At 37.4% G+C, this 14,292-nt stretch overlaps 1 protein-coding gene across 5 annotated transcripts in view; it reads left to right on the top strand.

Annotated features, from left to right (window-relative positions):
* The window catches only part of DNAH6 (dynein axonemal heavy chain 6), a 254,417-nt gene that overhangs the window by 21,818 nt on the left and 218,307 nt on the right, over window positions 1-14,292 (top strand). For all 5 annotated transcript variants that reach the window (XM_021087305.1, XM_021087306.1, XM_021087308.1 and 2 more), the window contains one exon: window positions 12,208-12,475. In XM_021087305.1, coding sequence (XP_020942964.1) covers window positions 12,208-12,475 — 268 coding nt within the window. The remainder of the gene's footprint in view (window positions 1-12,207; window positions 12,476-14,292) is intronic.

Here is a 14,292-nt window from a genome sequence, read left to right as displayed (position 1 = left end):
TGTGGAGCTTACATTTTGGCAGAGGAAGACAATAATAAATACGATACAGGAGTAAATTATGTAGAATGTTAGAATGTGCAAAGTATTATTTAAAAAATAGAGTAGAGCAAAGAGGGTTGAGAATTCTTGGAAAGAGGTTGTGAATGAAATGGGATGGTCAGGGTAAGACTCATTGAGAAGCTGGTGTTTGGACAAAGGTTTGAAGGAGTGAATAATGTGCTGACGGCTGACAGCTTTCCTGTCAGAGGCAGAGAAGAGCCTTCCAGACAGCAGGAAAGTGAATATAAATATCCCAAGGCAGGAGCACACCTGCCACACTCAAGAAGTGAACAGAAGGCTGGTGGGAGTACTGTGGAGTGAATAAGAGCTCGGGAACAGAACATAGAGGATGAGGAGTTTGGAGTTGGTAGGTGCAAACCACTACATTAGAATGGATGAGCAGTGAGGGCCTGCTGTATAGCACAAGGCGCTATATCCAATCTCTTGGGACAGACCATGATGGAAGATAGCATAAGAAAGGGGATATATATATATATATATATATATATATATAAATGACTGAATCAGTATGCTATACAGTAGAAATTGACATAGCACAATAAATCAACTATACTCTAATTAAAGTAAAATTTAAAAAAGTGGAGTTCCCGTCATAGCGCAGTGGTTAACGAATCCAACTAGGAACCATGAGGTTGCAGGTTCGGTCCCTGCCCTTGCTCAGTGTGTTAACGATCCGGCGTTGCCGTGAGCTGTGGTGTAGGTTGCAGACGCGGCATGGATTCTGCGTTGCTGTGGCTCAGGTGTAGGCCGGTGGCTACAGCTCCGATTGGACCCCTAGCCTGGGAACCTCCATATGCCGTGGGAGCGGCCCAAGAAATAGCAAAAAGACCAAAATAAATAAATAAATAAATAAATAAATAATGTGATAAAATGTAATGCCTTCTCATAAGTTTTAAGTATAGCAAAATTCATTAAATGTGCAGTTCTACAGTGTTTATCTCTACCATGATCCCTCTACATGGGAAAGTAGTTCTATTTATGGAATTTGTTCTTAAGAATCAATTTAGTGGTCTGCGTTAGGCATAATGGTTTTGCCAAGAGTAAGCTTCAAGGAAATGTCTAAACATGTTGGAATATCACACTGGTAAGCATACAGCTGTATACTGCAGATGATCTTGTCCAGCAAGAGAACACGATGGTGACTCTGGTCAGATCTTGGGCCAATTAGAGGAAAAGGTAGAGGATCTGGAACTAGAGAGATTCGGAAGGAGACAGAGAATAGTGCTGGTCAAGACAAAATAATTCTGTTTTGTTAGGATTTAGACTTTGAACAAGAGTGATTGTAATGGAGGATGGCTGTTGGTCAGAGTTGGGTTATATACCCACTTGGTGAGAGGGCACCAAAGTGGATTTTACATGTCGTAAAAGATGATGGTTTATTGGTGTCTAAATGTTCCAGACAAAGTATCTATCTATCTAACTGTCTATCTCATTTAATCCTCACAATAATACTCTAAGATACATCCATTTGCTACTCTGCTTTACAGATAAGACGCAGAATGGTTAAATAACTTGTCCCAGGTGTTACAGGAAGTAATTGACAGTCTGGCTTCTGAACCTCTGCTCTTAATATCCATACTCTACTGCCTGTCAAGCTGAAACTTGGCAGGGTCTGTGAGACCTCCATAAGACTGAGGATTTGCTTCTACCAAAAGTGGTAGAAGCCATGGAAACATTTTCTAGAATTTCCAAATCTAGAACAAATAATTTGTCATTCAGATAAGCCTACTGAACTTTTCTGGAACAAATGCAAAAAATGCAGAATAATGCTTTCTTCTCAATAGAGAATTGACAAGTAAGGGTAGAACTGAGATCAACGTTGCGCTCTCATAGCAAAAAAAAAAAAAAAAAAAAAGCCCCCGAACAAAGATACATACTGTTACTGACACACCTATAGAAAGATATGCTCAGAGAGAAAATGGAGTAAGTTATAAGATAAACAGAGTGGTAAAAGAAAAAGATTAAAAATTAGACAGTAGAATTATCTCAAACTTGAATTTGTGAACCACAGTAATTTTCCTGTCCTTTTGCTTAAATATCTCATTATATGAAAATGTTATCAAAAAAATCAGTATTACCAAGCAAGCTATATCAACACCTTACCAAAAGCTATCCACCCTCTGTAAAGGGTCTGAATTTGTAAAGACATGTGCAAGAACAAAATATGAAACCAAATTCCTTTTTTAGATTGGTGTCTGACCAAGAAGCTCAAGAAGCTAGGATTGCAAGAATATACAATATCTAATATCAGAATGACTCACTCTTACAGAATTGCAGTTTCACCAGCCTGTGTGGAAATTACTTATTCGATTTGGAACCAGAAAAACAAAGGAAACCAATCACTTACACCACTAGATTGACGTGTTAGATAACAGATGACCACAGTCCAGGACATTATTAAAGTTTTGCATATTGTAAATTGATGAATGTCCAGATATTAATAACTACAAGGTAACAGCACTAGAATCTCCTAAGTGAAATGTTTAGAAGAACTTTGTTCTGAGCGGGGAGAAAAGCTACTAGGGATGAAATATCCGAGGCAAAGGAGACATTGTGAAAATACTTCCTAAAAATGCCTATTCCATATAGAATTTATTCTGAAAATCCTGAGATTCAAGTACACAATACATTATTTTATTCACAAAGGAATTCCCATATGTAAATGTTTCTCACAGTCATGAATTCCAAATTAAATAATGTTGTCAAAACTGTAACTGTAATAAAATTCAAGCCACCACCTGACCTTCAGTTATTATGGTTTCTACAAAGGAATGTGAGCAGAATGCCACTTTTTGCTGTTTCAGAGTTAAGAACATAGGTGGTCCAAAGGAAAAATTTTATCAGGAATTGGAAAATATCTTGCAAATGGTTCAACTTTGTCGATTTAGTGAAAGATAGTTTCTGGTTTCTCAACTGGGGTACCTGACTGACATTTGAGCATTGGAATAAACTTAACAAAAATTACAAGTGCTGCCTGGAAATATATTAACACATACTGACAGATTAGGAATTCAAAGCAAAACATTAACTTTGGAAAAGCGATACTTCAAATGGTTGCAAACTATTACATTTAGAATGAATAAGCAGTGAGGTCCAACTGTACAGCCACAGGTCCTACTGTATATCTAATCTCTTGAGATAGAACATGACAAAAGATAGTAAGAGAAAAATATATGACTGGGTCACTATGCTGTATAGCAGAAATGGACACAACACTGTAAATCAACTATACCTTAATAAAAATTAAAATCACCCTAAAAAGTGATTTTTAGTCATTGTTAAGAATTTAAGCTTAAGAAAAAATTGCTAAGTCAAACAGTAACATCTGTGTTTAGAGAAAACATCGTTATTTCTGAAATACTCAATATGGAAATGTTTGATTGGGTTTTAAATCAGTTTGTATTAGAAATTTCAACACTGCATTTATCAAAGAAGAAAAGGAAAAGCTGTTAGAATTAAAGAAATGTGGTACCTCTGGTGCATAATTTCAAAAGAATAAGTTGTCCGAATTCTGTTGTGGAAAAGGGGTTTCCATTCATCAGAAACAGAGCAATTTATCATTACCTGCATTTTCTGTCTCCTGCTTCTGTAAACAGTACTCTGTAGCAGTGGTGATTATTAAGAATTTGAACAGACCATTCATCATATCTTTATTAGAAATGTAGTAGCCACTTCAAAAAAATTATAGCTGTGGTAGTGAGCTAGAATTTATTTGGAAGTTTTATAAAATTCAGTATTGAATGTTTCTCTGAAAACCTTATGTTTTATTTCTCTTATTATAATATGAAGACATTGTAATCAATGTCTTCACCAATGTACCTTATAGAATCCTTGTATGGGTGTGTTAGAATGTGCAGTTTGGGAAGCATTGCTCTAGAGGATGATAGAAGAGTTTTCTCTGCATGAGAATCTGGCCTTTGGTTAACTCTGAAGTTCTGTTCCCTTGGTAACCCAATAAGAGTTGAGTGTCTGTTGTTTCTAGGCAACACTGCTCATGATAAAAAATGAGCCCTGATTGGCAAATTATATCTGCATCCAGAGGAACTGAACATGAATTATAAATACCTGGTGGTGAGCCATGGCTTTGGACCTTCCTATAACATAGCAAAAAAATTTTTTTCTGGGCTTGTCTTAGAGTTATTGCAAGAGAGATTGGCTCCTCTTAAGCCAGGGTAGTTTCCACACCCACCCAGTTTGGATTTCATGTCCTCTCCCCAGTTATCTGGGGAGAGGACAGCTCGTGGATGGCTCCTGGATTACTACAAGGAGTCCCACGTTAGAGAAAAATCTGATGCTGCCTGGAAGGCAGGAAGTTGTTCCTGTTCTCCCTTCTAGGTAGAGCGCTACCAGATATGGTCTTTGGAAGTCTTATGAGTCTGATCATTTAGTTGAATCACAGGAGACCCCCTGGTGGGACAGTTTTTAAGTATTTCTTTTTCATGCTCATGTAAAAGGAGACACTGTGTGGTATTGGGCAGATCCCTACTGTAGTACCTGAGGGATTTTTCCCACATCTATGGAACCTCTCATCTCTCTATTATTTTATTTTATTAAAATTTAATTGGAGTATAGTTGATTTACAATGTTGTATTAGATTCAGGTGTACAGCAAAGTTAATCAGTCAGCAAAATGTAATTGTATATATATATATTTTTTTTTTTCCCATAAAGGTTATTTCAGACTATTGAGTAGTTTCCCTGTGCTGGACTTTCTATTATTTTAATTGCGTATATCCATATTTTGCTATTTCTTGTTTTGGTCACAGAAATACAAATTAACTCACATTGCCAAGGAACCGTGCAGGGCTCATGTAAGGCCATATTGGGATGCCAGCTCTTTATAATGTAATGAGTGAGCACTGCAACACAACACTCCAAGCACCCACTCTTAGTATATGCCAGACATGGTTCCAAATTCTTTATATATATTAATCTTCATAGCAACTCTACAAGGTGGGTAGTACTGATATGTCCATTTTACAAGTGAGGAAGCTAAGACAGCGTTGAGAAACTTGACCAAGTTCATTTAGCTAGAATTGTGGGGCTGGGATCCAAACCCAAGCTCTCATGCATTAGGCCCAATGTGCTCATCCTCATAATGGCAGATACTCCTGATATTTGTGTCACACATTCTATGCTAAGCATGCTGAGGGCTTTCCGTACATTAATCTTATTCCATCCTGTTTTCCCCATTAGAAAACATTCTTTTTTTTTTTTTTTCCTTTTATGGCCACACCTACAGCATATAGAAGTTCCTGGGCTGGGAGCTGAATCTGAGGTGCAGCTGCTGGCTTACACCACAGCAACACCAGATCTGAGCCATGTCTGCATCCTATGCTGCAGCTTGAGGCAAATGCTGGATCCTTAACCCACTGAGTGAGCCAGAGATCAAACCCATATCCTTACGGACACGATGTCAGATTCTTAACTCACTGAACCACAACAGGCACTCTGAAAAGCATTCTTTATAGTTGAAAGCTGAGGGAACAAACATATTAAGGACTGTGCTTTTTGATGTTATTTTGTGATTTGTAGATGGGAAATTCAGAATAATGTCTGAGGCTCCGTCTTTCAATTCTATGATTTAATCTTCTGGGCAATTACAATTTTAAAGCCATTAGAAATCAGAATCCCTAAATCCTGAGCATCCTTAGGGCCTTTGAAAAGCCAAGAAAGAACAATATCTCTTCTACTTTTACATGTTTCCCAGCCTGTATTTCCAGGACGTAAGGCCTAAGTGATTTAATAGTGGGTGGTGAAAAAATTTGTTCTGTGACCATGTGAACTTGAGAAACATTGTTAAGTCCAAATTCTGGGAGTTTTTTTCCCACAGGAGACCTGTGGCAGTGTCAGTGCTACTGGTATCATATGGGAAGAAGCCAGGGATGCTGCTAAATAGCTGCCAGTGCCCAACAAAGAATTACCTAGCCCAAAATGTCAATAGTGCTGAGATTGAGAAACCTTGAGCATAATTAGTAAATATGCTAATTATGTATTTCTGTCCTATATGAACAATGAACCCTTTCTTATTTCTGTGAAGTGTAGTTACATGACTTCAGCTATTAGGACTGTATAAACATCTACACTGGGCTCAGACCATATTACTTTCTAAGTGATCAAGTTGGTTTCCAGGTAGTTTCTAAGCCTGTTATGTTAAAAATATTTTTTAGGCAGCTTTTTAAATTTCATACTAAAGCTATTCTAAATTTCCAGCTAGATTACATGTGTAACAGCCTAGAACAAAAAACATAGATAAATGCCAACTTGAAACTTTCTCAAGTGAAATCATTTTAGCTTCCCTGTGAGGTCAAATTATTTTTAAAAAATTTGTAATGAGGCATATAGGTCATGTAATAAGAAGCAGAAAATTTTGAAGCCACATTATCAGAAACCTCCTCAAGTTGCCTAGCACATGACCGTTTTCTTGGGCTAGTGCAATTTCAATCAAGTCAAATTTCAGTCTGCATATGAAAACTGTTCAGGACCTTAGTATTTTTACTTGGAATCATAAAAACTTCATAGCTTCAAATTTTTCCTTACTCTTCTTTCAGTCTCTCTCTCTCTCACCACCCCCCCCCACACACACACAGTTTTGGCGCTATGACAGTTTAGTCGGTTATTATTTCATTTTATACAAAAAACTTGAAGAACCTAGAACAGTGCTTCTCAGTTTTGGCTGCTAGTTAGAATCACCCAGGCTCCAGCCCCAGCATTTTATTTAATTGGTTTTTGGTAGAGCTTGAACAACAGCATTTCTTTAAAACTCATCACATAATTCCAGTATTCAACCAGAGTTACACGCCATGGACCTAGAGAAACAGATCTCAAGGAAGCCCTGGAACAGTTGATAAAACATAGATTGTTAAACCCCCAGAATTTCTGACTCAGTAGGTCTGTGGGCTGGAAATTTGCGGTTTCCACATGATGTTGGTGCTGCTGTTCCAAGGACCATACTTTGAGAACCACTGACCCTAGAGTAAGCTCTTTAAAAAAATATATATATATAGTTTATTTACAGTGTTGTGTCAATTTCTGCTGTACCACATAGTGACCCAGTCATACACATTTGTACATTCTTTACTCATATTATCTTCCATCACGGTCTATCCCAAGAGACTGGATGTAGTTCCCCACGCTATACAGTAGGACCTCATTGCCTAGAGCACTCTCTTATTGAAGAAATTTAATTTGTTCAGTGGCTGTGCTCTAGAATTCCTAAGCTGATAAAGAAGATGACTTTGTGACCCAATTAACTAAATATAGGTTCTTGGAAAGTTAACTGATCAGGCTGAAGAGAATGTCTTCAACAAAATTACATTTAACTATGTTTTACTGGAAAAAGAAATCTGTAGTGTTTTCTTGCTATTCAGTGTAGAATCATGGAGCCCCTTGTCAAATTATCTTGCGATAGAACCTGTCTGTGTCCATCTGAAATGAAACTTAGACCCCAAGGCTTCTATTAATGTCTACATGCATGTGTTGTGTGAAAGTTTCTTCTTAGTTATACTTTTGTCTAATTTTCTAGGTGAAAAGGAGTTCCTTTTTTATTATTTTTTGGTTAATCAAACCAGAAGCAAAACAAGCCAGTACTCTTCTCCAGTTCAAGTTAGATCTTGACTCATATTGAATCTTGATATTGACCGTCATCCAACAGATCGAGGTTAACAGCAAAACTCAGGAACTAGTTAATTCCTTGCTTATTTACCTTTGTCTAATAAATATGTTCAAATCATAACAAAACCGTATAATAATGAAAATGTTGAGACAAACTTAAATTTGCAGAGGACACCATGAACTGAACTAATTTACCCCAGTACCTTAAAGCAAGGAAGGAATAAATCCAGACGGGAGAAGGGAACAGTGTGGATAAAGACATATGTATGCATTCTAGCAAAGCCCAAGATGGACAGGATCGAGAAACCAGCCCAACTAAGAAGAGCAATTGTGTGCACAGAGAAGAAATTCATATGAGAGAGGAGGAAAGTACCCTGAACCCCCGGCAGAATGATTTGGATTTGGTGATATAAGAAATAGGAAGCTATTGTAAGTTATTGACCAAGAAAGTCTCATGAGACAAACCACGCTTCTGCAGTCTTAATCCAGAGAACTGGTTTAAAGATGAACAACGCTTTTCCATCACTGAAGGGGTAACAACGGATAGAGATGCTGTTTGACACCACAAATCACAGGGAGATCTTATGGTTTTAGAAAAATCAAAAAATTAATTCTGAGCACAGAAATAATGGTTTTTAGGACCCCAGGAGATTTGAGTTTTATGCGAAGTGAAGAATAACAGGACAGTTTATGACCTACCACAGTCAACCGTGCAGTTCTCTCACTCCACGTGACACATGCTTTTAGACAGTAATAGAAGCCTTGGGCTCCAAGGTTCATTTCAGATGGACACAGACAGGTTCTACTGCAAAATAATTTGACAACAGACTCCATGATTCTACACTGAACAGCAAGAAAACTTTACAGATTTTTTTTTTTAAGCAGTAAAACATAGTTACATGTAATTTTGTTGAAGATATTCTCCTCAGCCTGATCAGTTAACTTTCCAAGGACCTATATTTAGTTAATCGGGTCATAGAGTCATCTTCTTTATCAGCAGAGTGGGAATTGTAGAGCACAGCAGTTGAACAAATTAAGTTCTCTTTTTAGATCTTAAAGGAAGACTAATTTTTCCTGGTTATTTCCTCAAAGAAGGCCTTGGTGGAATAGACATTCAAAGGAGGCAGCTGAAGATTGAGGCTGAATTCTTAAACAGATGAATGCCAGGGTTTACAGTGTAAGGAGCAATGCTCAAGAATCCAAGGAGTGTATTGAGGATATAACCCCTCAGGACCAAACTAGAAAATCTTGGAGAACAGCATTGCAAAGAACCGTGCTTAGGGCTTCTTAATTGTTGCAAAGCTCTTCTTGACCCTGCTGCCCCTCTGCCTACCTGCTGGGCTGGGCTTGAAGGAAGTTCCCTCTGATGTTTGAGAGAATCCTTTCATTAGATGAGTGAGGAATAAGTCTAGTTTTCAGAAAATTTAAGAAAAAAATGAATGGGGAGGATATGGCCAGCTCAATATACCATTATGTAGAAAGTTTAAGAGAAAAGACGAGGATTTTTAAGTTAAATGGGCATCAGGGTAAAGGAAAAAAAAACTTTCTGTATGCTAAAGGGAAGCTTTCTACAAATGAAAGAGAAATTCTGTACATTTTTATTTTACTTTTTTTTTTCTCCTTTGTAGGGCTGCACCTGCAGCATATGGAGGTTCCCAGGCTAGGGGTCGAATCAGAGCAGTAGCTGCCAGCCTACACCACAGCCACAGCCACATCAGATCTGAGCCACATCTGCGACCTACACCACAGCTCATGGCAATGCTGGATCCTTAACCCACTGAGCCAGGCTAGGTCATGGACACTGCATTTGGTTCTTAACCCCCTGAGCCACAACAGAAACTTCCATGTTGCTCATTTTTAGATGAAGAAGAAAAGTAGCCAAAAGCCAGGAGAGTTACAAAAAAAGTGAGGTGAACCTTTTCCATCTCTGTTTTTAGAAAAGCATGAGAGATACAGTCAAAGGGATAAAACCCAGTGCAGGTACAGGGTTTTCACACTGAAGGTACAAGAGAGCGCTCACCTTGTCACTTCCCTGTTTTTGTTGTTGTTGTTTATTTGCTTTCAAATAAAGTTCAGTGGTTACAAACATTACTTTGTAACAGAATCATGCAGGACACTTGTTAAATTAGTCTTGAGTCCCATACATAGGGATTTTGATTCTGTGTTGGACACAGAAATCTAGATTCTTAACCACCCCAAGTGACTCTTTCAAAAAGACCGGTGTGTTTGCTTGTCCTCTTGCAGAGTTGAGACATGCGGTGGAGGAAAAGGCTTAGGGGGTTGAGAATGAGAATCTTGAATAGGGAGGAAAATGTAGATTAAAAGGATTTCCTGGGGCACTTAACACCAATAAGTTAAAATTCAATATCTTGGTCCATACCTGCTGTCTTCTAGAAGGGACTTTAATAGCAGATAGACCTCCATAGGGTGACTCTTATAGACACATGCCAGGGCCCTGGTGAATTTGTTCTTGTTTTTAGGTTGTTTTGATGACTGATATTCATGAAACATCTGAAGTTGATTACACTTTTGGAAACAAGTTGAAATTTCCCATTTTGAAGAGAATCACCTACAGAATGTCCTAATGATATCTTCAGCTGTTGACAAAGGAAAAAAAAGGAAAAACATTTTAAATGTTTTCTGTGTACCTCACCAGCAATATGTAATACCTGGCGTTTTCCCAGATGATTCTGGTGTGAGTTAAATAGACAGAGTCAGATAGTGGCATTGGGCAGAGCTAAGGAAGGGGAAGTTCTTCTGCTAGAGCACGGAACTGGGAGGGTGACCTTCGACGTTCCAGGTTCACCCCCTCCTCAGCACCATCAGCCCCCACCTTGTGTGCTCCCTTGAGCCGCTCTTGCTTTGATTTGCTCTCATTCTTGTCCTGTGTGTTCTCATTTTAACAGTATTTTTCCCACTTGGTGTTATTAAAACAAAAATAGAAATTAAAACCTAAAAATGATTTTTTTTGCCAGTGGTTTGTAGTTTTTTTGATGAACAGAGGATTTTGTACCAGTTCCTTAAAAAACTTACACATGTGTACGTAAGTTTGTTTTATAGACAACAGTTTCAGCAATTTCACAGATGGCCTGAGGGCTGTGCTAAAGGGCCGTGCACTCCAGCTTCTGAATGTGGCACTAAGGGCTGGAAGAGAAAATAAATGTGGGAAACAGCTGGTTTTTATGTGTTCCTGTCTAATTTTTGTACAGTAATTTTTAGATGATCATTATATAATATATATTATATGATTATAACAATTTCTTCATGGTTTTAATATAGAAACAGTTTGAGGTTTTGTTTTTGCACTTAAACTTTGTTGTCTTATTCTAACCTGCCGTAGAATCTTCATAAATTTTACTCTGCTAAATTTCTAAATATATTTTAATAATTTTCCATATTCATATTTCACACTTGTTCTATTATTGAATATTTAAGCAGCATCCAGTATTTCAGTGTTATAGCTAAAATTGCATAAAATATCTTTATGCCTGTAAGCAAGTTCCTATTTTAAGAAATTTTAGAGAACCGGCCCTGTCTCTTCTCATTACTTCCCTCTCCTATTCTTGCTCCTATTTTTATCCCATTCTTGCTCTTCTTCTTTACTTGATCATTTTCTTGTTATAGATGAGGTTGATGAGTACCCTTGATGACACTTGAAAGAGGGATGTCTTGAAATAAATAATTTCTCATTAACAATTACTTTGATATATGATAAATCAGCCATTTTTAGCTTAATCTGGGTCTTGATTCTAATCATATCTAATTCATATTTCCTTGCTTTGATCTTTCTCATAATTCTGTCAATATTGGGTAATGTAAAACTCTTTCACACCATTATTATTGAATAGTTTCTAAAGGTCAATGATATAGAAAATAAGCTTATGGTTACCTAGGAGAAAAGGGGAGGAGGGATAACTTAGGAGTTTGGGATTAGCAGATCCATACTACTATATATAAAATAAATAACCAGCAAAGGCCTACTGTATATCACAGGGAACTATACTCAATATTTTATAATAAACTATAAGTGAAAAGAATCTAAAAAAGATTGGATGTATACGTATGTATAACTGAATCACATTTTTGAACAACTGAAACTAACACAACATTGTAAATCAACTATTCAATTAGAAGAAAAGAAAAAATTTTTTTTTAATGAAAGAATTAGGTAGAACACACCCAGGGGGAGAAAAAAGAGTCAGTGATAAATAAAAATTTATTTCTAGGTAGCTTTCATATTGTGCTATTACATTTTAAAAATCAGTAATTCATTTGTTTTTATAGAAATCATGTAACTGAAATTATCAAGCATATTGCCAAGGTTTTGAAATCCTTAAGAGCTATAAGTCCAGTTATTGTTAAAAAAATAGCTCCCCTTTCACTTCTTGAGTAATTTACTCATTCTAAAAGTAAGTATTTGTTATGTTAGGATCTTAACAATATTTGCTTTCCAGAAATGTTTTATCTCTTTAAAACAAAAAATGCACTTGCTTAACTTTGTATTCACTTAACCCTAACTTTTATTTGTTCATAGGGTTGTAAATTATGAGAACATCAATAAGAATGACTACTATACTATTAGCAAAAAGGCAATAACACATATTTATAATGATGACATTGAATTTATCGAAATTGATCGATGGGAACAGGAATATCTGTATCACAGAGAACTCACCAAAATTCCCATATTTTCACTTTTCCGGAAGTGGAAGGCTTTTAACGTGTGGAAGAAGAATGTCCGCTCCAAAAAAATCAGCGGATGTCGAAAATCTTTACAGAAAAACCTGTTCATTGTTAATCATGTACGTATTTATTAATCATATTTTAAAAGAATTACAGAAAAACAAAATATTGGTATATACTGCTCTTGAAATAGAATATTTTGTCCTTTAAGAGAATTCACTGTTTTCATCCTGTTTGTCATTTGAGAGTCTGGCAGTCTAGTATGTTTCTGCATTTTAACTAGGGTTGCAAAACATAAAAGTATAACAAAAGCATTGCATCCTTTGTTTGAAAGCAGCCTCTGAGTTTGGATTCATGATGCCTTTTGTTGTTGATCAGGAAAGTTGTATATCCTTGGAATAGAGCAGGCTAGCAACCCCTGCTCCTTTCCTCATCCTTGAGACACTCTGGACTTTTTGGTCCAAAGTAATTTGGGGACTTGTTTTCACGGGCCAGTACCTCCCAGTGTATCATAGTTTTCCTCTACTGCGGATTCAGACAGTTGGGAAATTTTTAAATATTTGCTCAGAGGAGGGGATGATCATGGAAAAAAGAACCTCCTAGAGAGTATGTGGCCATATTTTAAAATCTCTACCCACTCCTTGGATTTTGACTTGCAGTAGGGGTTTTCTTTTTTTTTTCTTTTTTTATTACTCAATGAATTTATTACATTTATAGTTGTACCATGGTCATCACAATCCAGTTTTATAGGATTTCTATCCCACAACCCCAGTGCATCCCCCCCACCTCCCAACCTGTCTCCTTTAGAAACCATAACTTTTTCAAAGTCTATGAGTCAGTATCTGTTCCGCAAAGAAGTTCATTGTGCCCTTTTTACAGATTCCACATGTCAGTGAAAGCATTTGATGTTGGTGTCTCACTGTATGGCTGACTTCACTTAGCATGATAATTTCTAGGTCCATCCATGTTGCTAAAAATGCCGGTATTTTGTTCCTTTTAATGGCTGAGTAATATTCCATCATGTATATGTACCACATCTTCTTGATCCACTCCTCTGCCAATGGACATTTAGGTTGTTTCCACGTCTTGGCTATTGCAGAGTGCTGCAATGAACATCGGAGTACATGTGTCTTTGCAAGTCATGATTTTCTCTGGATAGATGCCCAGGAGTGGGATCGCTGGATCAACTGGTCGTTTTATGTTTAGTTTTCTGAGGCATCTCCATACTGCTTTCCACAGTGGTTGAACCAATTTACAATCCCACCAACAGTGTAGTAGGGTTCCTTTTCCTCCACACCCTCTCCAGCACTCACTGTTTGTAGACTTTTGGATGATGGCCATTCTGACTGGTGTAAGGTGGTACCTCACATGGTTTTGATTTGCATTTCTCTAATAATGAGTGATGTTGAACATCTTTTCATGTGTTTTTTGGCCACCTATATGTCTTCTTTGGAGAATTATCTGTTTAGATCTTCTGCTCATTTTTCGATGGGGTGGTTTGTTTTTTTGGTATGGAGCTACAGAAGTTGTTTATAAATTTTGGAGATGAATCCCTTGTCAGTTGAATCATTTGCAGAGATTTTCTCCCATTCTGTGGGTTGTCTTTTCGTTTTGTTTAGGGTTTCCTTTGCTGTGCAGAAACTTTGACGTTTGATTAGATCCCATTTACTTATTTTTGTTTTTACTGTCAGATCTGAGAAGATGTTGCTATCGTTTATGTCAGCGAGTGTTTGGCCTATGTTTTCCTCTAAGAGTTGTTTTTTTGTTTGTTTGTTTTTTGTCTTTTTGCTATTTCTTTGGGCCGCTCCCGCGGCATGTGGAGGTTCCCAGGCTAGGGGTCGAATCAGAGCTGCAGCCGCCAGCCTACGCCAGAGCCACAGCAACGCAGGATCCAAGCTGCGTCTGCAACCTACACCACAGCTCATGGCAACGCTGG

The sequence above is a fragment of the Sus scrofa genome, chromosome 3, assembly GCF_000003025.6.
Source record: "Sus scrofa isolate TJ Tabasco breed Duroc chromosome 3, Sscrofa11.1, whole genome shotgun sequence".
NCBI classification, from domain to species: Eukaryota; Metazoa; Chordata; class Mammalia; order Artiodactyla; family Suidae; genus Sus; species Sus scrofa.
The sequence above is the reverse complement of the archived record's forward strand: the minus strand, read 5'-3'. Positions and strand labels throughout refer to the sequence as shown.